General features: G+C 41.6%; 1 protein-coding gene across 1 annotated transcript; it reads right to left on the bottom strand.

The window, feature by feature from the left end:
* Window positions 1-1,650: 1,650 nt before the first annotated feature.
* Window positions 1,651-12,974, bottom strand: CMAS (cytidine monophosphate N-acetylneuraminic acid synthetase). The gene is made up of 8 exons (XM_054631532.2): window positions 12,738-12,974; window positions 9,914-10,056; window positions 9,524-9,679; window positions 6,776-6,909; window positions 5,801-5,895; window positions 4,952-5,123; window positions 3,292-3,442; window positions 1,651-2,548 (listed from the first exon to the last, which is right to left on the bottom strand). The coding sequence occupies exons 1-8, from the start codon at window positions 12,896-12,898 to the stop codon at window positions 2,274-2,276; spliced, it is 1,287 nt and encodes a 428-aa protein (XP_054487507.1). The 5' UTR covers window positions 12,899-12,974; the 3' UTR covers window positions 1,651-2,273.
* Window positions 12,975-21,426: the final 8,452 nt, after the last annotated feature.

Genomic DNA, 21,426 nt, shown 5'->3' with positions numbered 1-21,426 from the left:
AAAGATATATGTGATTCATATTGATTTGAAATGACTTAAGGTCAGAACTTGTTGCATCACCAAACAGGAACTGGAGAGGAAGATAAACTGAATAGGAGAAAAAGCAGATAAAAATAAATAATGAGAGTTAGAAGTGGGTGAAGGTGTGAAGGATTAATTTGGGCACTAAATCTGTCCACCTTTGCCATCATAAATCATTTTTGTGGCACATGAACTTGGAAGTGTAAGATTTGCAGTACAGAAACTCACCACAAGCCAGCCCATAACCATTCTCTACTTAAAAGATTTAAGAAAGCTGTTCATTTAAAATCTGAGGTAATCAGCTACTTTTTCATAATAGCTTACTACAAATATTTACATAGTTTCCTGTTTTTCCATTTCACATAATCATTACAGAACAGCCCACATTACCTAAGATCTTCTTTGAAATAACCTAGGTTAATTGAAGCACAAAAAACAAGAGCTCACATGGCCAAAAGATGATCTCAGAATTAGCCCAGAATAACAAAACTGACCATTGAAATCTACTCTGAATGAGTAATACCCCTCTAATCAAGGCAGTTGTGGTGTCACATGTACTGGAACAGGCCTTGGGAAAATATTCTACACATTTGGACCTTTCCTGGGACTTGAGATTTCACCTCTAAGGTGACAGAGTTACCCTCACTGTCTCTGCCTCTCTGACCCCTAAATCCTTCATATGATTGAGGCATTTCTGTAAAATCAAGAGGAGTAATTAAGGCATCCCTGTTCCTACCCTATAATTAGACTTTCCACATCAGTGTGGGCAATACAAATCTGAACCTTTCAGGAAGCAGATCTTGTATATCCCATGTCTTTTTTTTGGTAAACAGTCTCTGGAGCTCTTTTATCCTTCATATTCTTCCCAATGTAAGATTATACCATGAATTCATCAAAATGAAAACATTGATATCCAAATGTGGCTCCCCTCTTGTCAAAGTCCATGGGATTTATCCAGCACAGAACCTTAAAACATGACTGAGACACTTAAATTTATGTGACTTAGAGCTGATTAGTACAATAAACAATTTATCTGTTAACTGTAGATAGGCAGTAAATCATTTCAGCTCAACATTTTGCTTTCTGAAAGGAAGTAAACACAAAGTTTATCAGAGGCCAGTATATCAGGTGATATACTGGGAGTATAACTATTTATACAATGCAAAATTTAGCAGAGAAACAAAATAAAATGACAAGCCATTATCATTCACCTCACTTGTAATTGCCAGTGTACCATGGGTATGTTTATTTTTTAGCATAACCCAAACCAGAACTTAACTCTGATATATACTATTGCATTTGTAATGTACAATACAATTCCTATTTTCAATAAATACAAGCATGTAAACCAGTTTTAACATGCTAAAAGTAGTCTGTATATATATTTTATAGAAACCCACATCAACTATAGCTTGTTTTTTTTTTTTTTTAACAGCAGCTACTTTTCCATACAATAAACCTAAAGACTTTTATTTGCCTTTAACTCTTTTAAGGTTGCAATATAGTCTTCATAGAAAGAAACTGAGTTTCTGCAAAGATCTCAAAGACAATGGGAAATTTAACTCCAAATTTGGCAAAATATTAACTTAGGCACTTCAATAAAACCCAAAATAAACAAATTCCAAGAGGCACAATTCCAAATATGATTTAATTATTTATGAGCTTCAAACTGAACACATGTTAAAGTGCTTTTTTAAACGAATATCAACTTTTTATACAGTAACTGTGTTGTATTTTAAAAATAGAGGAGAAAGTTTTATTGATAAGTATTTACACCTGACCTCTCCAGCACATGTTAAAACTCTTCCTTGCTAAGGACAAAGCTTGTAAAATGCAATCACACCCTCACAACACTATGCATTTGATAAAAGAAATGCAAACCACATGAGCAAAACTGACAGAAGTTTTGGGGTTTTTAAGCCTGAATTACAAATCTTCAAGTCATGCAAAATCATTGATCCCTGAAAACATTCAGATTATGAAATAAAGAGGTGTCATTCCTGTAGGACAGGTGTGATGATTAACAGCAGATTTACAGGGCACTCTCTCTTGTAGCATTCCTCCCATTACACTTAAATGGCTTTTAAAATCATCATGGGTGTGATCATATTTTCAGCATATAATCATGAATGTGGGACCTGGAATTAGGGGGAGACACGTTTTTAACTCTACTGTGTTGTAAAATTTGAAAGGTAAGCATTCCTTTGGCATATGGATGTACTGAGGAAGAAAAGCAGGATTGACCAACGGCGTCACTCTTTTTCCATCAGTTCCTTATTTCCTTTCCTGCTGTTCTCATTTCTCCCCATTTCCTTCCCTGCTGAGCTGATTTCTTCCAGCTGCTTCCTTGCAGAGTTCACTTTCTCTAAGAGCAGGAATATGTGTTCTGCAAACTCCCGCACAGCTCCGCAGCCACCTCTGCTCTTACAGATGTAACCAGCAGCCTTCTGAGCAGCAGCACAGGCATCAGCAGGCACAGCACTCATACCTGCCTGCTTCAGGCACTCCACGTCAGACTCCTCATTTCCTGGGGAGGAAGATGACAGGCAAGGCCAAATATCACAGAAGGGAAAGAATCAGTATTTTTCTCAGTGTTTGTCTGGGTATGCAGTGATCTGATTTTTGAATTTATATTTTTCTTTGGTCACAATGTTCATCTCAGCAGCTCAACAGCACTTTGCACATGCAAGTCAGGCGTTGGAAAATCATGGTGATCCATATAAATGATGATCACACTTCACAATCTTCAGGCAAGAGAATGCTACTTTTAAGAGCAGTAAAATTATGTGAGCAGCTGAATAAGCATTGGCAGGATTCCTCACTTAGCCTGTCTCTGAAATACAGTTTAGCACAGAAGCACATGGCTTTCAGTTCTAATTCTGTCCATTTCTGATTACCATTTCAGAACATAATCTATACAATATCCCCCTGAAATCAACTAGAATGAGTTCAAAATTGTCAGCTACAAGTGCATGCTTACCAACAATTTGATATCAAAATGTTTCCTAAAAACAAAAGCTTTCCTATATCCCACTGGAAAAACAGTGAAGACTTCCCTTACCAAATTCACAGATTCATCACTCACTGTAACATTTAGATTGTACCCTAACAGGTCATAAAATACCTGGTGATCGCGTGCTGCAATGTGCACAGCAATCCCATTAAATTCAGTGCATTTACAAAGAGAAGTGGTTTGAAGCTCAGCAGCAGTACGATGATTCCATTTGTCTATGCTATTTAAATTAAATAAACCAAAGAAAAGGAACTGACCTAAGTAAGCCACCTCTTTCCAGCTCAAACCCATGTCCTCCTGCCAGTCCTTCAGAACCTGTAGTTTATTTGTTACACTGACTTTTGCTACACATCCCAGCTGCATGGCTGACAGCGTTTTTGAGCAATCCCTGTCAGAGATGAGTCGGACCTATAGAAATAAGATTAGAGTAAGTTCTACACCAAAGAAATATGACATATACGTTGATTTACTATTAAAATAAAAAAGGCAAGTTTTGCTGGTAGAAGCTCTCTGGAAAAGCACTGAATGATTGATTTTCAAAACTCCAAGCATAAGTGGTTTGCATCCAAAACCACAGTCTTGAGGTTCCTTTAGGAAGGTGAAATACCTTTCTGCAGCTCTCTCTGATGTTCAAAAATAATTTACATTTGTCTTTTTAAATGCAACATGTACTAAATAAAATTCTAAATATCACAGCATGGTGGCAAGGTGATTATCTAGTGCAGTATGATCTAATTAAGTCACAATGTGGAATGAGAGAATTCCCAAGAAAGATTTCTGAAATATTTGCCAAAGTAGAACATGAAGTTTTTTCTTTGGCCCCTCTACTTAATAACATAACTTTATTTATAGCACCATTTCAGAGCACCAAACCAACACAAAGCAGACTGAAGCAGCACAGCACATTTATCTCTGGAAGTTCATTCCAAATTTGAAACTTCAGTAATGGTGCACAAGGTAAGCTAAAACCAGAAGATAATTGCAGCAGGATTTTTAGAAATCTCAGATGCAAATCTTTCAGGTTTTCTGTCAGAGATGTAGACAAGCTTGTTTTCCTAATTGCTTTAAAATACAAACGAATGCTTGACGCTGATTTTAAGTACAGAATGAAGGGAAGAGGAGCAAAAGGCAGGATTATATCAGCAACATATACTAGAAATAAATAAAGTGCAGCACAAAGACCTAGAGGTTTTCAATGAAACACTCCAAGTCAAAGAAGGTATGGAAATAGTCTCCCACAGGCAACAAAACAGTGATTACAAGCTTCCTACCCCTCTGGCTTCCCAGAAAATGAAGTTGAGGGACTGCTGAAAAAACATCTACTCCATTTCACAGGAGCAGGCTCTGGGGTGACCTCATTGTGGCCTTCCACTGCCTGAAGGGAGCCCAGAGGAAAGATGGAGAGAGACTCTTGACAAGAGCCTGGAGTGACAGGACAAGGGGGAATGGCTCCAAAGTGTCAGAGGGGAGGTTTAGATTGGATATGAGGAAGAAATTCCTCCCTGTGAGGGTGCTGAGGCCCTGGCACAGGGTGCCCAGAGAAGCTGTGGCTGCCCCTGGATCCCTGGCAGTATCCAAGGCCAGGCTGGATGGGACTCTGAGCAAGCTGGGATAGTGGAAGGTGTCCCTGCCCATGTCAGGGGGATGGAACAAGATGGCCCCACCCAGGCCATTCTCTGATTCTGTGAAATGGAGAGAGATGCTGTAATCACTGTGATTGAGAACTTTCTCAAAACACTTGTTTTCCTCTGAGGGTTCTGAGGATAACATTTGTCCCAACCAATATATTATGCTGCTTCATCACAAACACGGTGAAAAAACTTCAACTTCTATGCTGCAAGAATATATTTTTTTTAGAATCTTTTAAAGTGCAGGTTACATGAGACATGAAGGCTCACTCTTCAGAACAGCACTTACCTGGATTCCTCTTTTCTTTAACAGATCAATGCCAACAATATCTCTGTAATCGTAGGAGACCATTTCCTTGTGATCTTCTGTCACATAAATGCGACCATTGGTCAGGCATCCATCAATACTGCAAACCAAGAGCTTCACCTCTTTTAGTGGCTCTTTGCCAAAATATCCAAAGCTAGACAAAGAAATTATCTTTTTAGGATAAAAGATTTTGCACACTTCAAAACCCCAAGTATTTCCCGTACAACTGTAACCTTCAGACAGAAGAATCAGCTTTGAAATTCTTCTTTTCTAATGTTTTTTCTCATCATCATCACTCTCCAACTATACTGTCCCTCTTCAAAGAAACAAACAGAACTATCCAAAAGACAGCTTATTTATGTCTATTTAAAAATTAGGATGAAAAAGGCACAGAAAACATACTCCATTCCCACCTATTATTTCCTTAGAGCAGCTGCAAAGAAAAGGCAGCTGGTGAGGTGGAATCAGCTCATGCCCTCTACACAAACATTCCCATTCCCAGGCATCAGTTATAGTGGTCTGGAGCATGGAAATCTGGGGCACCTCAGCTGGGAAAGCCAGAGATGACGCTAACACATTGCTGAGGTATAGTAGGGCTTACACTCTTCACCAAGCTGAACTTTAAGGAAAAAATCAAACTACCAAAACTCCACCATGTAACAAAGGTAATTCAGTTGATTTCAACAGAGAGAGGAAAAAATCCTGGGCAGAAATAAAGCTGCCCAATTATCTTTGATCTCCATTGCTTACATTCCATGCATTATGAATTCACATGACCACACTTTGAAACAAGCAGCATCAAAGAATTAAGGGAATAAAAAGTGCTTTTACCTCAACACTCTCTGCTCTGCAATAGGCCAGTCAATGTCTATATCAATATCCACACTGTGCTCTGCACGCATTTCATAGTAGGCCATTTTACCACCCTGAAGGAAATAAAATCCACTCAAATTTTATGCTTGGGTCAACACAAACACAAAACTCTACCATTTAGCACCATGGAATGAAAGCTAAATGCCTGGCTACACAGTGGCCACCATGGCTTATATAAAAGTGAACCATCAATTATGTTTTTGCCAGTGATGCAGAACCATTTGAAGGAACAGTTAATAACTATTGAAGAAATAGTTAATAACTATTTCCATTCTACAACTAGAGAAAGTGTGCAAGATGTTATGCATTATAGCAATTACATCACACTAATTTCACTAGCTCTTTTAATCAGCAAAATAGTAATAACTGCAGCATTTGCTTAGGAAGACCATTTTATTATTTGCTTACTGTTACTTAATTTCCAAGGGAAATATATCCACCACACCACAGTGTTGTTCTGCACCACTACATTGGAATGTAAACATCAGGAAAGGGAAAAAGACTGTTAAAGTTACAGTACAAAAATTGGCATAAAATGAAACTGGCTTAACATAGAAATTTACAGATTATGACAAGGCTCTGACACTGCATGAAGCTCAGTTTCACACCTTTAGTGGCACTAAAATGAATTCTAAGATACACTGGTGAACTCCTGCAAAGCTCAATTCAGTATTGTATTGGTTTAAGGTTAAAGCTATATAGGACATTTATTTGCATAAATTTATTTGCTATGGAGGATGCTGTTTACTGGAACTGCCCTAGCTGTAACTAGCTCTGCTAAGATACAAATAATTAGCAAACTGTTCTGAGGTCAGTGTGCTGTTATTTCACACTGACTGCATCAGAAATCAAAACAGAGTATTGAATTCAGAACCCTCTACAGCAAGAGTGGATGTATCACTCTGAAGAGCATGAAAAACCAGAAGCACTAACCTGCAAGTAGCCTTTCTCAATCAGATGCCTCTTGGCAAAATAAAATGAGCCATTTTCATAGAGCTCCCCAGGCCAGTCTTGCCTCCGGTACCGCTTTGCTGGATTCAGGTTTTGGGGTTCTGTCATCTTGTTTTCTGTTAACAGAGGAAAACAATTACAAAAGCTTTAAATAATTCCTGTTCAAAGTCACTTAACAACCTAAATAACTTTCTGTTGAAAAATTAAGGGTATAATTCAGTCACCAACTTCTCTCATTATTGCCTCCTTCTGCTTAACTTTATAAAAATCACAGACTGGTTTGGGTTGGAAGGGATGTTAAAGATGATCCAGTTCCTAACCCTGCCATGAGCAGGGCACACCTTTCACTATCCCAGGTTGCTCAGAGCCACATCCAACCCAGCCTGGAACACTTCCAGGGACATAGGATCTACAGCTTCTCTGGGGTATCACTGAATTGCTTCTCTTTCTTGGAACTGTGGATAAATCGGAGGACTACTCTTCATGTCTAGCAGTGAAAAAGGAAACTTTTCATTACCACTTTAGAAAAAAAACCCCAAACCAACCAAACAGAAACAACAACAAAAACCCAAGAGGTTATTTGCTTCAAAACTCATTCCCACAAGGAGTAGGAGGGACATTCTACCAGACTGTCCTTGCCATGTGAAAGAAATACTATTCCTGTACTCCAACTCCTACTGCACATGGGAATGCCTGAATGCACTTTGATACCTGAAAGGACCAGCCTGAAATCTGGAAGGTGAAAAAAGAGCATATGTGAATAATTTTTGCCTGTGAAAACATCTTGGGACTTCCCCAAAATACATCATATTTAAGGATATGCATTAACTCTTCATAAGTGGTTTAACCAGTATCCACAAATAAACAAACAGCTGTCTGCACAAACACCATCCCAAAAGATCCCATATTATTACCAATGACAATTGTACATGCAGCAGAAACCAAATCAAGGACCTGCGACTTTTGTCCTTAAGCCCCTTCAATTCACCAGGTCTCATGATCCAGTGACCACAAGAAAGTTAGAGGGCATTCTCAAACACCCAAAACATCTTGAGGCTTTAGTAGGTACACACACACCTTGTGTTTCATAACCAGCTAAAGCTTTGTGCTCACTGAAGTAAACATTTCCAGTCAGAGAGAGACACCTTTCTCTTTCAGGCTCTATCAATATTAAACCTTAATGCAGAAGGAGCAACAGAGTTACACAAAAAAAAAAAACCCCATGAAATTATTTGGTATTATTTTAGCATAATCAGTACTCTAAAGCTGTATGGAAAAATAAAAAGAAGAAAAACCATTGTATAATGCTGCTGTGAATCACTGTCACCTGAAACACCACACACCTGAAAGGCCATTTGCATTTATCCTTAAGCTGCTCATGTTGGCACAAAGTGTTTCCAACTCTCCTCAGTCCTTGCAGCTGAATAATTCCTTATCTCTCACCACATTAAAAACGTTTGGATGTCATTCTGTGCAGAAGAATTACTTCTTTTTTTAGGTAGGCCTCAAGGCTTTCTTATTTAACAATCTGCCTATGGGACACAAGCACTTCAGGAACCCACATGGCAGATCCACATGATATTCACTCTTTCACATTTGTCCCTTCCAGCATCTCAAGATGTGCATGTGGCTTGCTAAACTGCAATCCACAGAATCCTGAAATTGCCACCCATGCTTTTGATATTCCTCTTATACTGCACAAACAAAAAGTGTCACTTATTTCTCCTCTTATGGGGAACAATGACAATGTTCAAGTGTTTATTCTAAACAAAGGCTTAACTTTTATTTCATCTTATCTCTAAAATCAAGCCTCATTTATTACACATGCTCTCTAACAGCATGATGCTTTCTAAACTCTCAGAAAAATTTCATCTGAAGCAATTTATATCTCAACAAAATAACTGTAATGCCTGAGTAACTTTAATTAAAAAAAAAAAACAACCTAGAAAAACCACCAAAACTCCATTGTGAGAGTACCTGAAATAGTCATTTTTAAAAAATGAAAACATTTCTGCTTTAACCACAGAAACAAAGCCAACATACAAAATGTGTGGAATAGCTCTTTGTATCAGGACAAAAGGTGCTTTATAGCTAAACTAAGGTGCAATCTTTATTTGTAAAATGTCAGTCTTTGGGCATCTTGGCCACTGTAGCTAAGGGGCATATTTTCTCTGGGAAAAACCAGTCACATTTTTCTGGATGAGCTAACCAACGTGAGTTCAGCACTCATGACTCAAAGGCATTTTGCAACGTGACATAAGTCAGCAGCCAAATTATCAGGATGAAACAAAACCTAAGTCTGCAGGCCAAGAGATTGTCATCCGATTCTCACCAAGATTTTATCTCACATTTTTGTCATTTGTCAGCTACTGCAAAGCAAGAACAAACAGTTTTGTAGTTAGAACCTCAGAGTAGTGTCTGAATACCCATGAATATCCACTAGGAAGAAGTTAACATGTAAGGTTTTTTTGGAACTGTATCTTCAGCTTAGACAAGCTAATATAATTTTAATATAATTTTAATTTCTACAAAACAGTTACAGAAAGGCTGAGCAATGCTCAGTAATATCAAGACACCAGTGCTTGGAAGGAATTTCTAAGCCATCTCAAATCTCTCAGAGAGAATTCAGTCTATGCCTCAGACATCACTTCCTGAAATATGATAGGTATGAAAAACAAGAATTTGGAAAAAAAAAAAGTATAACTGTAAGCAGAAACATCTAAATATTACCTCCTTTCTTTACCTCACTCCATCTGAATTGATGCCTCCTCACAACAGAAAAGACAGAATCAAAGCCCTCCTTCTGGATCATATCTGCCACTTTTATAAGGTCACTGGGATGTAAACAGGGAGATGTTGCTTGAATATTTCCTACAATGTCAACCTCTAAAGAAAAACAAAGAGACATTTATGAAACAATTCACATCTTTACTAACACACAACTGCAAAGTATGGTATGAGTAAGTACCACACACCAAAAAAAAAAAAAAAAAAGAGAATCTGAATCTTTCTGGCTTTTATTTACTCAGTGCTTTACTTTACTTATTTTTCTAAATACTAAGTGCATCATCCCTCTGGGGCTACAATATAAAAGTTCAGCATATTTCATTCCTGATTTACCATGATGATGATTGAGAAACTCTGTGATGGCTTCTAGGGAAGTGGAGGAGTCTTGAGAGACTTCGGGGCTCCTGCGATGGACCTGAGCACCAAACTGCTTCGCGACCTTCTCGATCTCATCGTGGTCTGTGGAAACCCATATGCTGTTGGCAGACAGTGACAGAAATGAATATAAAGAATAAATCCCACCATTATTGACTTGCCTGTTGTAATTTAACCTGAAAAAAAACCCAGCTTGTTTATATGTGTACTACACCTTGCAATAGAAGGAACTAGTTCTTGTATTTGTATTAATAAAACTATCCCAGTCAGTCCAACAAGCAGCTTTTAACAATGGGGATAAAAAACATCAGCATGTAAAATCTGAATCTTGAGTTGCATTTCATGCAGGAAGCTTAAGCAACATAAAATTTAGAAGTGTTACCAGAAAAATCCAGTGTCAGCACAAAGAATTTGTTAGGCATGTTAACAAATCTATGAATTGTGAATGCATTGGATGTGGCATTCAGAATCATGTAAGAGTTTAGTTTACAACAAGTAAAACTGCCACAAAGTTAAAAGATTAGCTTATGCTGCAAGTGTGTTAAAATGTGCTAACTGAGGTCCATACATTCCCAGAGAAGGAGCTGTTCAAGTTCCATATGTTTTGGCACAGAAAACTTCCAGTACTGGTAAGGCAAGATTGCAATCGTTCAGGGAAAATAAACATTTACAAAAGGAAGGGCTAATTCTGAGTATCATGTGATGACAAACACTGAGCAAGGGCAAAGCCACTGCTGCCATCATGATAACAAAAAAGCATGAGAAGTGTAAAAACAAAAGGTATGAAAAGTCACCCTTCCTCTCCCAGCAATGCTGGCATTCTAAATGCATTGTCCACAGCAAATGGTGCTGCAGTTACATTTCTTCCCCCAAAGACATCGTGGGATCATCAGAAGAAAAATATATGTGACAGCGACAGCAATGTCAAGTCACACCCATGAGAACAAACACACAAGAGGTGTTTTCCAGAAACTGCTTTGGGATGGTGAGCTTAAATACACATTCCCCATTCAACCACCAGAGTTCTGCTGTGTAATAGGTACCTTGCACAGCTGTTCCAAAGGTTACAAGGCAAACGTGGCGCATGTCCACCTACTGCACCTGCCATGCCTTAAAGTCAGGCTGCACAACCCTGACTGGCTTCCTGTTGGGAAAATTCAGATGCCAAAGAGAAGCCACAGCAGGTCATTCAGCAGTACAGATTCACAATCTTTAAGAAATTATCAGTAACCTCAGTAACCAGAAATGTTCTTGTCTGTTTCTTTATTAAAAATAAAACAGAGTGCTGCATCCTCTACTCTTCAGGTACAGCAAGAAAGGTTTTCCAAGCCAGGTAATGACAGAGCAGCTATGAGATACAGTGCTCTGGATCTAGCTGGGCTACATTTCTCCTTGACTTGTTCTGAGCATTATGCAGCAGGTTTGCACTGGGAACCTGCCCCTAAGTGTGCTACACACCGAGCACATCCTAACCATGGCTTTAATTACCAGCAAATGTGTAGAAAATCCTCAGTCTTGCTCCTGCAGAGAAATCTGTAATGCCTCTATTCTCAATACCCACAACACACGTGTTTCTATCTAGCTCTAATTATTGCTTCTGAAGTTTCAGGCACTGGGCTTCTCTTCTGTGTCACATGGGCACAAAATATTATCTCCTTTAACTTGACATTTGAGTGAGACTGCTTCTGATGTGCTGGGCCCAGCTGTGGGCTGCCTGATACCAAAAAGGAAAAATGGGAGCAAGCTCAGCAGGAGCTGGGAGTACACATATGCCAGGAGATGCTGAAAGAGACATCTCAGCAAGGAGGTGATTTCACTGCTGGGCAGGGAGAGAGAAAATAAAGAAAATTTTTCTGGGCGAGCACAGTGAAAGGAACAGAAGGGCTGTGGGATCTCCATCCTTGGACATGCCAAGCTCAGTGCACGGTGTCCTGAGTACCCAGATGACAATGAACCAAAGTCATCCTGTGCTTCAGCAGTTCACAGGAGATCACCTCCAGCCAGGCAGTCCCATTCAATGCAGATGTCTTAATGAAGTAAACCCATCAATATTTACAACATCATCAGCTTGTGGCCACCAAACCACGCATCAGAAAAACTTTAATTTCAATTTACTGTGTAAGACTTTGATTTCTTCATTCCTCTGCTGCTCACCCTCAGCAGGAAGGGAGACAGCTGAGTTCTTGATAGGGTGCTTGCCCTGCCTGACCCTTAACCCGGTGCCACAGTAACTGCATCCCCTTGTCTTAAGTGAGAATCAATCCTGCCCCAGTGGCAGAGTCACAGTATGGGTCAGGCTGGAAGGGACCACAGCGAGTCAGCTGGTCCCACCTCCCTGCTCCAGCAGGTTGCACAGGATTCCATCCAGGCAGCTTTTGAGTATCTCCACCGAGGGAGACTGCACAGCCTCCCAGGGCAGCCTGTTCCAGTAAAGAAGCTCTTCCTCCTGTCCAGGTGGAACTTGCTGGGCATTAGTTCCTGACGCTTCTCCTGTCCCATCGCTGGGCCCCACGGAGCAGAGCCTGATCCCTGCTCTGAGCCCTCCCTGCAGACACTGACAGTCATCCCTAAGAGCCTCTTGACGAAGCAGCAGCTTTCCCCAGCCCCTCCCTGGGCCAGGGTCCCCCGGCCCGTCCATCCCGAACCAGAAGCCTCCGGCCCGTCCATCCCAAACCAGCACCCCCCGGCCCGTCCATCCCAAACCAGCACCCCTCGGCCCATCTATCCCAGACCCGAACCCGCCGGGTGAAGGGGAGACGCAGGGGGGGCGGCGCATGCGCACCTGTGGAAGACGCCGGCATCGATGGCGGCACGTAACACCCAGCCGATAAGCGGCACCCCCGCCAGCAGCTTGATGTTCTTCAGCGGGATCCCTTTGCTGCCGCCCCGCGCCAGCACCAGCGCGGCCAGGTGGGGCTGCGGCCGCCCCTCGCCCCCATCCATGGCCGTGTCTCTGTGCCGGTCACGGTCCCGCTCCCCTCCTCTCCCGCCGCGCCCTGCCACGCGCGCGGACCGCCCCTGGGGCATGCCGGGAAATGTAGTCCTGCGCTGCCGTGCATGCGTGTGGGGAGAGCGGCGGGGAGACACCGGGGGGTACAGCGAGGGACGCGCCATGTGGGGGGCTCGAGGGGGGAACGGGGAATCATCCAGCCTTCAGGGAGGAGAGGGTGCTCTTTTGGCACAAGGTGCCCCGCAAAGCCTGCTTTCACGGCAGGATGGATGGATGGATGGATGGATGGATGGATGGATGGATGGATGGATGGATGATGGACGGACTTCTGCGGTGTGTATCTCTTTAGTCTAGAGAAGACTGCGAGGGAATCTCATTAATGCATGTAAATATCTCAAAGGGTGCCAAGAGAATGGTGCCAGACTTTCCAGTTACAGGACGAGGAGCACTGGCCATAAACTAAACACAAGCTCAGCCTGCGGATTTCTGCACACTGAGGGTGGCAGAGCCCTGGAACAGCTGCCCAGGGAGGGGCTGGAGCCTCCCTCTCCGGGGACATTCCAACCCAGCGGGACACGCTCCTCTGTCACCTGCTCCAGGTGACCCTGCCTGGGCAGGGCGTTGGACAGGGTGATCTCCAGAGGTCACTATCACTATCACAATTATAGGATAATCCTGTGGTTCTGCAGCTCTTTGCGGACGTTCGCGGGCCGTGGCTGCCGTCCTGCGGGCACACAGGACGTGGCTCTAAGGGAGGTCGGCGGGGCCCCGGCCGCGGGAGCTGAGCCCGAGCACCATGCCGAACAATTCCGGGTTTTTCTCCGTCCCCGAATTCCAAGGGTATCTCCAGCCTCATTCCCTTCCCTGTTGAGCAGCTCCGGCAGAGGGCAGCGCAGCCACACGGAGTCTCGTGGTGGGAAGGGGAGCTGGAAAGTGCTCCTGGCTTGTCTTTTCTACTTCCTAAAAATGTATTAAAGCATAAAAACACATGGTGATGCTATTCCAACTGTCTTATAGAAACCGAATGGGCAAAATAATCCCCTGCTGACATAAGGCTGCAGGGGAATTTGGGGTTTAAGTGGAAAGTAGAGGCTGTTGAAGAAGTCACAAAGTCACTCCTGGAGACTCGGGATCTCAGTCCCATGTCAGTCCGTGGTGAAAACGTGCCACGAGTGGGTGACTGATGTCCTCTGGTTATTCAAGATGTCTTGTGGAGCAAAAGGACCTTATCTATCACTGCCAAAATAAACATTCCTATTACATTCATCAGTAGGCAGGCATTTAAGAAGAATATTCATACTGGGGGGTTGTTTGTTCTTTCTGAAGTTCCAAGAGACCCAGCAGTGATAGAGAGCTTGCTCTTCTACTTTGCAGATCAAGGAAGCACCTTTCAGGCCTCTTTATTTTTTAATAAGATTAAATTAGTAGCTGTAAGGTTCTGAGGAGTGTGATTCCTGCAGGTCACTTTCCATGTACTTATTTTTAATGAATTTTTTTCTTTTTAACGCTAGGGTTTTAAACCTTTGCCATGTTCAAACTCCCACACATTTAGCTGTATGCTTCTGTCAGAGTTTTCTGTGCCCACAACAGACCAAGCTGGAAAAAACCTCCAAGATTATTGAGCCCAAACTTTGACTGAACACCATCACATCAATGAGACCATGGCACTAAGTATCATATCCAATGGTTTCTTGACCCCACTACCTGTCTGGACAGCCCATTCTTGACCACAGTGAGGAAATTAAAACCACCTGTAATTTGGTTCACCATACTGTGAAAATTTTATGATTTATCAATAATAATACTTCAACTACATAATACAATTCAGTTCTCTTCCCACAGTCTAGCAATATCCTAAGCAGGGAGCTGGGTCTGGGTTCAACTTTCATTTACAGAGAAATGACATTAGGGCATCTGGCACATATCATAGATGCCATACTAGATGGGGTTAAGCTAGTAAGAATATTTTTATAAATTTGTGAATAATTAAAACTGATTTTTTTTTCTCTCTTCATATCAAAACCAAATCTTTCACTCACAGGGCTGAAACAGTCCTCAAACAAGCATCTTAAGTCCTTCTGTTCTTTTCATAGACATGTATGTAACCCAGTCCTAAAGACTATCAGTGATGTTAACTGGGTAACCTGTCCAGGCAATATAGAGATTTGTATGATAGCAAAGATTTTCCTAATCTTTGCTAAATCTTCTTTTCTGTAATATGAGCCCATTCATTCCTGTCTTATCCAAAACACATCTGGAGATTAGATTCAGCAGGCATGTGTCTACTTGAAAACAGGCCCCATCTCAGCTCGGACTTTTCCTTTTCAGGATCAGACTCTCTTCTGGTTCAGATCTTCCAGACTTCCCATCATCACTGTTGTTCTTCTCTGGGCTGCTTATAATGTAGTGCTCAGAATTAAACAGGATATTGCAAGGGAGTGAAGCAGAAGGATTACTGCTTCACATTCCTCATTTATACACCTCTATAATTTACTTTTTCTTGTGCAACACTGACACAATTCAGCCACTGGCTTGCTTTGACCTATGGTTTGTTTCTGCAAGAGCTGGGGCATAGCCAGAGACTTTCCACCCTCTGGCTTTTGCCTCTGGCTGTGTGTGCCCCAAGGAAGTTTCCTGCAGTCATTCCTACAGCAACCAGCCCTGTCCCCACATTTAAATCATTTTGTGAAAACCACAGTCCTGTAGTTTATTTATGTGAAAGCTATGGAGAGTCACTGAGCTTATGACAGAGAGCATCTACTCCATCTCCTCCTAGCTACAGGTCTGGGTTTGTAGGTTGAAGTTATACTGGTTTGATTCATTCTCTGTAAATTTTTATTGACTATTAATTTATTTTATGTGCTGACCAAAATTTCTTGATTATTTATTCCAGCTTTTTTTTTTTCCCAGGATCAAGTGTTTGACTAATGGTTCAAATGCATCTGTATCAATATTTTAGTTCAGATCAAGAGTGCGTTTCTGAATTGAGTCTCCAGCTACCTAAACTGTTGCTATGTGGCAGTATTTGCCAGAAGAGACAGAGGGGATAGTCCCCAGGCCCTTCCTTTCTCCCTGTTTTTAACCCAGGGAGCATTTTATGCTTTCTGATCTCAATAACTCTGCCTGGCTCAGGGGGTTCATCAGCTGCCTGCTCCAGCATCCAAGGATGAAACTCAGCTCTGAGCACACATTACTCAGCTAAATACATCCCAACTCCTTTCTCTGTGTTTGTACTGCCGTCTTGCTCCAGGAGGGACTGTGTGGGTCACAGCACTCAGGGACATAAGAACTTCTGCTATTCTAGTAATAGAAAAGTGGAGAACAGAACAAAGAATATAATGCTTTCTGCATCTTTGGGACATGTACCCTGGTTTAGGGCATCATGAAAGTGGCATGCAGGATCAGGTTTCCCAGTGTGGAGGAAGGGATTTCAGCTCTTCCATCACCACCAGCTAGTGCAGTACTCATTCCCACATCCCGTGGTGGGGACAAGGTCTTGGAACTGCACATGTTCCCTTCCCCTCACTAATATCCCCATCCTGTCATTCCCAATTGTCCCTGAACAAGAAGAGCCAAATTGGATAATTTCAAGGAAATGCTGGTATAGAAGTAAAATTAGTGGGAATAAAGCTATTTAAAAAATATGTTCCATGCCATATGACTCCATTGGGAATAGTGAAATCTGTGAGTTTCCTTTCTGGCCACCACTCAGTTGCTATAAACGGTCAGATTATTGTTTTTCTGAAGAGGGAGGTCCATTCATTCATGTCGATGTGTAAGAGCAAAAGGACAAGCCCAGAGGTGTTCAGTAAGTGTGTGCTGAGCTGTTAATGCTTAGAGGTTGTACCCTAACTATCAGGGAGCACGTCATGGAACTTAGCTTATTAATTAGGGAAATTTTCTGAGGTTGGAGCTGCTATTAACGTGTATCAGGCATGGCTGGACAAGAAACTTCTCAGTAATGATGGCTGGGGGTCTGCTTTGCCACCAACACCCTCTGAACTGCCTGGCATGGCATTAGCCCTGCCTTTCCAAATTGCCAGTCTCGAGATCTGCTGTGCCCTTTCTGACATCCACACCTTGTATTGTGAAAAGACAGGAAAAGCATGTCACAGTGGTTCTCTGAAGCTTACTGCAGCCTTGTGGAGTGTGGGTCAAAGCTAAATGCATTGAAAAAACAATGGCCAAACTGCTGCTGGCCCAGCTGGGTCTGGGATTTAATTTGGTGTGCATGCAGTCTAATTCAGGTTCCATAAGCAGCAGTGCAGGTGGGCCCAGCTGCAGGGTTGTGTCTTTTCCTAGGACATACCTGATTTAGTGAATGCTATGGAAACAGGTAAGGAAGGCTCAATGGAAGTGTGTAGTGGGAAGTTCTGGGTTCCCCTTTCTGGGTACCAGAACTCCCCTCTCGGCAGCAACAGAAAGTCCAAATCTCCTTTGCTGAACCATGGATAGCTCCAGTGAAATCCCTGAAGTTCTGAAGTCAAACTAGTGTAAGGGAAACAGGGAATGGGCCTGGTGAAATCTCTCAAATTACCCATTGCTGTTATTGGAAGCTTTGTGCAGTTCTTGGGCTGACACAGCTTGTCCATACATGAGAGTTAGGTGAATAAATGTTACCATATTTATGAAAAAGGCCAAGAAACTGTTCAAGGGTCTGAAATTTTTGAAAAGCAGGCAGGAAGGAATATTATTGCTCAGAGTTTATGCTTGAACTGGTGTATTTCTTGGACTTTCTGCAGAAATGAATTGTAGCAAACTACTTTGCTGCAGCAGATTGAAATGCTGGTGTTTAATTCAGTGCCTGCTGGACAGACTGTGTTCCTTTTGGCAATCTCATGGACACAGAAGAAATCAGAATTGAAATATGAATATTAAAGAGTAATTTCAAACTTCTGAAGTATTATTTTTTTTTACCAAGACTATTTGACAGATAGTGTAGACATTACCTGTCTGGATATAAAACAGTGCTGATTTATTTTACTATAAAAGGATCCAAACACCTTTGCAAATCAAGTTAATATTGCAGACATTTATATATACACATCATTTTTGATACCATGATTTAGATTCATCCGGCATAAATCCAGGTGTCCAAATGAGCAATGAGTTGGAAGCCTGAATACCTCAGGTTCTTTGTACAGTCAAAGTTTACAATTCAAATATCCTTCAAAAAGTACCAGGAGAGAACATTTGAAAGCAACTTCACTTTGGATTACCCTCAGAGAGGGAACATCAGCAGCTTTCCCCAGCTGGAAAGTGAGTTTTAACAGTGCTAGGTATCCCCAAATACTCAGCTTTTTCAGATGCCAGGTTAGTTTGTCCTAATTACATGGACATGGTTAAGCTTTTAGCCAGGTCTACAAGCAGAAAAAGTTTTCCCCTGAATTCAGACTTGCAAATATCTTTGTTACCTTGATTGTTTAAAAAAATATTCTTTAGCAGTGCAATTTAATCTTGATCCTCCCTAAAATCTTCAAAAATTCCATCCTACTTAAGGGTCTCGATACAGGAATGATATTTTCTTTCCGTAGTTCATGGTTTTCACTCTTTTTCCTCCAACTTGTATATATCCTCTTACAGTGTTGGGGAGAATTTCGTGGTTCAGCATTTTGTGGGTGTTTTTTCTTTTCTCTCTCTCTCTCTTTTTTTTTTTTTTTTTTAAAGTAAATCTCTGTTCCATGCATGAACAAATGATTTTTTTGGTAGCCTGTTGTTCTTATATATTTTCTCTATCAACCAGCCTATGGTATTCTAAATCAACCCCAAAAAATTCTGGTAAAGAATTTTTTTAGCAGCTGGTAAAGCAAAAGACCAAAAATCCTGCCTAGTTTTCTTTTTATAATGAAACTGTGAAGAACTACTGGGGGAAATGGAGCTCTTTAAGTAGAAACGGAGAGGGGAACTGATATTTATTGTCACACAAGTAAAAGATTTCTGCAAAAAAATTCCTTGTAGTGTCAATGGCTTCTTTTGACAAGTTACAAGCATGATATGCCATACTCATGGGATATTCAGGCCAGCTGTTAGAAATGCTAAAGGTGAAAACGTCAAGGGACATGGACTTATCTAAAAAGAGGAAAATTCAATGTAACAAAATCTTAGATTTAGAGGAAGAGAACTTTTTACCTAATTATAAAATCTCTGCGTAAGTTGATGTTATGCACTAACATTCCCTCAAACATTCACTCACTCGCTCACAGTCCCATATCACACCTGCAAGCCCCTGTGTGTGTCTCCCCAGCAAGGATCACTTGTGTGCAACACAGATAGCAAAGGACACTGTCTGTCATGTGCTCATCCTTTCTCTGGTGTTATTCTTGATTGACAACAGTTGGGGTTTTGATGGGTCTTTGAAAACCTTTAGGAGTCAGTGTTTGTTATAGGTCAGTCTGTTGTTTAGGGTTCTTGCTTACTTCAGCTTCCATAAACCTTTAAAAAGGTGCTGATTTTGCCCATTTTAACTGGTTTGCTTGAAATGGGGGAATGAAAGGCTGCAGCCTTGTTGCCATCCTGTTGTGAGGATGCTGGAGCATTGTGTGCTGTGAAGTCATCTTGTCCTGTGGGCTTCAGTGCAGGCCTTTTGGGCTTGCCCTAAATATCACATGACTCAATTTTACTGCTGAGAACAATGTTCTGGGAACAGTGTCAAGTGAATGGTGTTCTTCATTACCAGTACAGGCTATTCTTTTACCCCTTGTTCTACTTTCTCATCTGCTGCTGTCACATACATGTGTTTCCATTCATCCTGTGTTCATAACACTCTTAATATATTTCTTGTTAGAAATCTCTACCACTGTAGCAGCCAGCTCACTCATTTTATCTGAGCACTGGGTCATTAAACTGGCTGAGAGCATAAACATCCTCAATCTGCTGCAGCAGTTTGCCCACAATATATGTCAAAACTATTTATGAAATGCATGTTTATTTTACATATTAACAAATTCTTTCACTCAAAGCACAGGAATGTGTATATAGTGCCTCCTTTTTGCCTGACACCGAACATCCTTGGCTGCTGCTAATGGTTTTGGTCTGCCAAGTGTGTGTTGCCTCTCAGTAGGAGAGAGATCCACAGTTTGAAATTGTGACCTAATCACAACAGAGCCTTATTTTAGCCTAGTCTAGAGCAATTTATACCTCTGTCTGTCTAAAGCAGTAGGTTTAATTATAGATTCACACAGCTTATAGTCTGCTATGCCTTCTATGAAACTCCTATGAAACTGCTGCAGTAGCACAGCCTGGTGTAACCCTGAGCAACTCAAAATTAGCAACCTAAAGGAGTGTTCACATGTCATTTTGGCAGCTGGTGGGACCAGTACTATCTAGTGCCATTATTAGAGCAGCATGAACACCATGTGGCACAGCAACAGTAATAATCAACTGAGAGAATCATTGTCAGAGGTGCAACGAATTACCCTTCTTAATATAACAGTGATGTCAAAATGTGTCTATGGAGAACTCAGCACAATCACTATTTTTACTGTATACAGATTTCCAGGCAGCTAATCTAAGGCTGTTGCGCAAGGAATGGCTTCTGCTGTTGCCATTATGCCATTACAGCTTGCAGTTTCTAATTACTCTATTTTTTGCTTCTTATATGGCTATGTTGAGTTGGAATTCCTGTTCTTATAGGTCTAGAGCAGTGGTGGTTTTCTTTTAAGTGAGATGCATCCCTTGTGCCTGCATGTACTCCTCTTCCTTTCAAAGTAAGCGCCCTCCCTGTGCCTAGGCCTAAGCTGGATGGGAACAAAGAAGTGGAGAGTTGTTCTTTGGGCAGCTCCTGTGTCCGGGCTCATGGCTGGCAGGGACCCACAGAGCAGGCCTGGGATGGAACCACGAGCCCAGGCCAAGTAGGAATTTGCAGGGCTGGATAAATAATCTTCTTCCTAATTTCTCTATGAGCATGTGAATTGCAGAAGGCTGTACAAAAGATCAGGCAGAGACCAGGGGCTCCTGATCCCACCTTTGGAATTCAGGCTGTTGGGAAATGCACTTCCCGGTCCCCATGGCTTGCGCAATGGGCAGCAGAGCCAGAGAGTTCCCGGAGCTCTGTGCCCCCTGGGCCCCGCTGTCTTCTCAGATATTTTGTGTTGCATTTCCTTAGGCTCACTTGCCTCAAGGCAGCTGCTGAGAGCATTTCAGAGCTCAGGTCTGCATGTACAATCTTCCTGTGGCTCTACCATGGAAAGTTTTGGAAGATGATTTTCTCACAGTCCAACTCAGCAGCCAGCAAATGCTCATTTTGGACTACCCAGGCACCCAATTTCACTTGTAATTGCTGCTGGGAAAACAAGTAATTGAATATGTATTTGTAGAGGCCATAGGACATCTGTGATAAATTCCTATTTTTCATTAAATTAACCCTACCCAAAAGTAGTACTGTGCTGTTTGTGGAGTAAGTAATTGGATTACTATTTTACTGAAGACACTGAACATTCACTATAAAATGATTTTATAGTTGGTTTTGGTTTTAAGCAGTTTCAGTCATGCAATTTTGATGGATTTCACTCTGATTTGTGGT

This window comes from Agelaius phoeniceus, chromosome 5 (assembly GCF_051311805.1).
Source record: "Agelaius phoeniceus isolate bAgePho1 chromosome 5, bAgePho1.hap1, whole genome shotgun sequence".
NCBI classification, from domain to species: domain Eukaryota; kingdom Metazoa; phylum Chordata; class Aves; order Passeriformes; family Icteridae; genus Agelaius; species Agelaius phoeniceus.
This window is presented reverse-complemented; position numbering and strand designations above follow the sequence as displayed.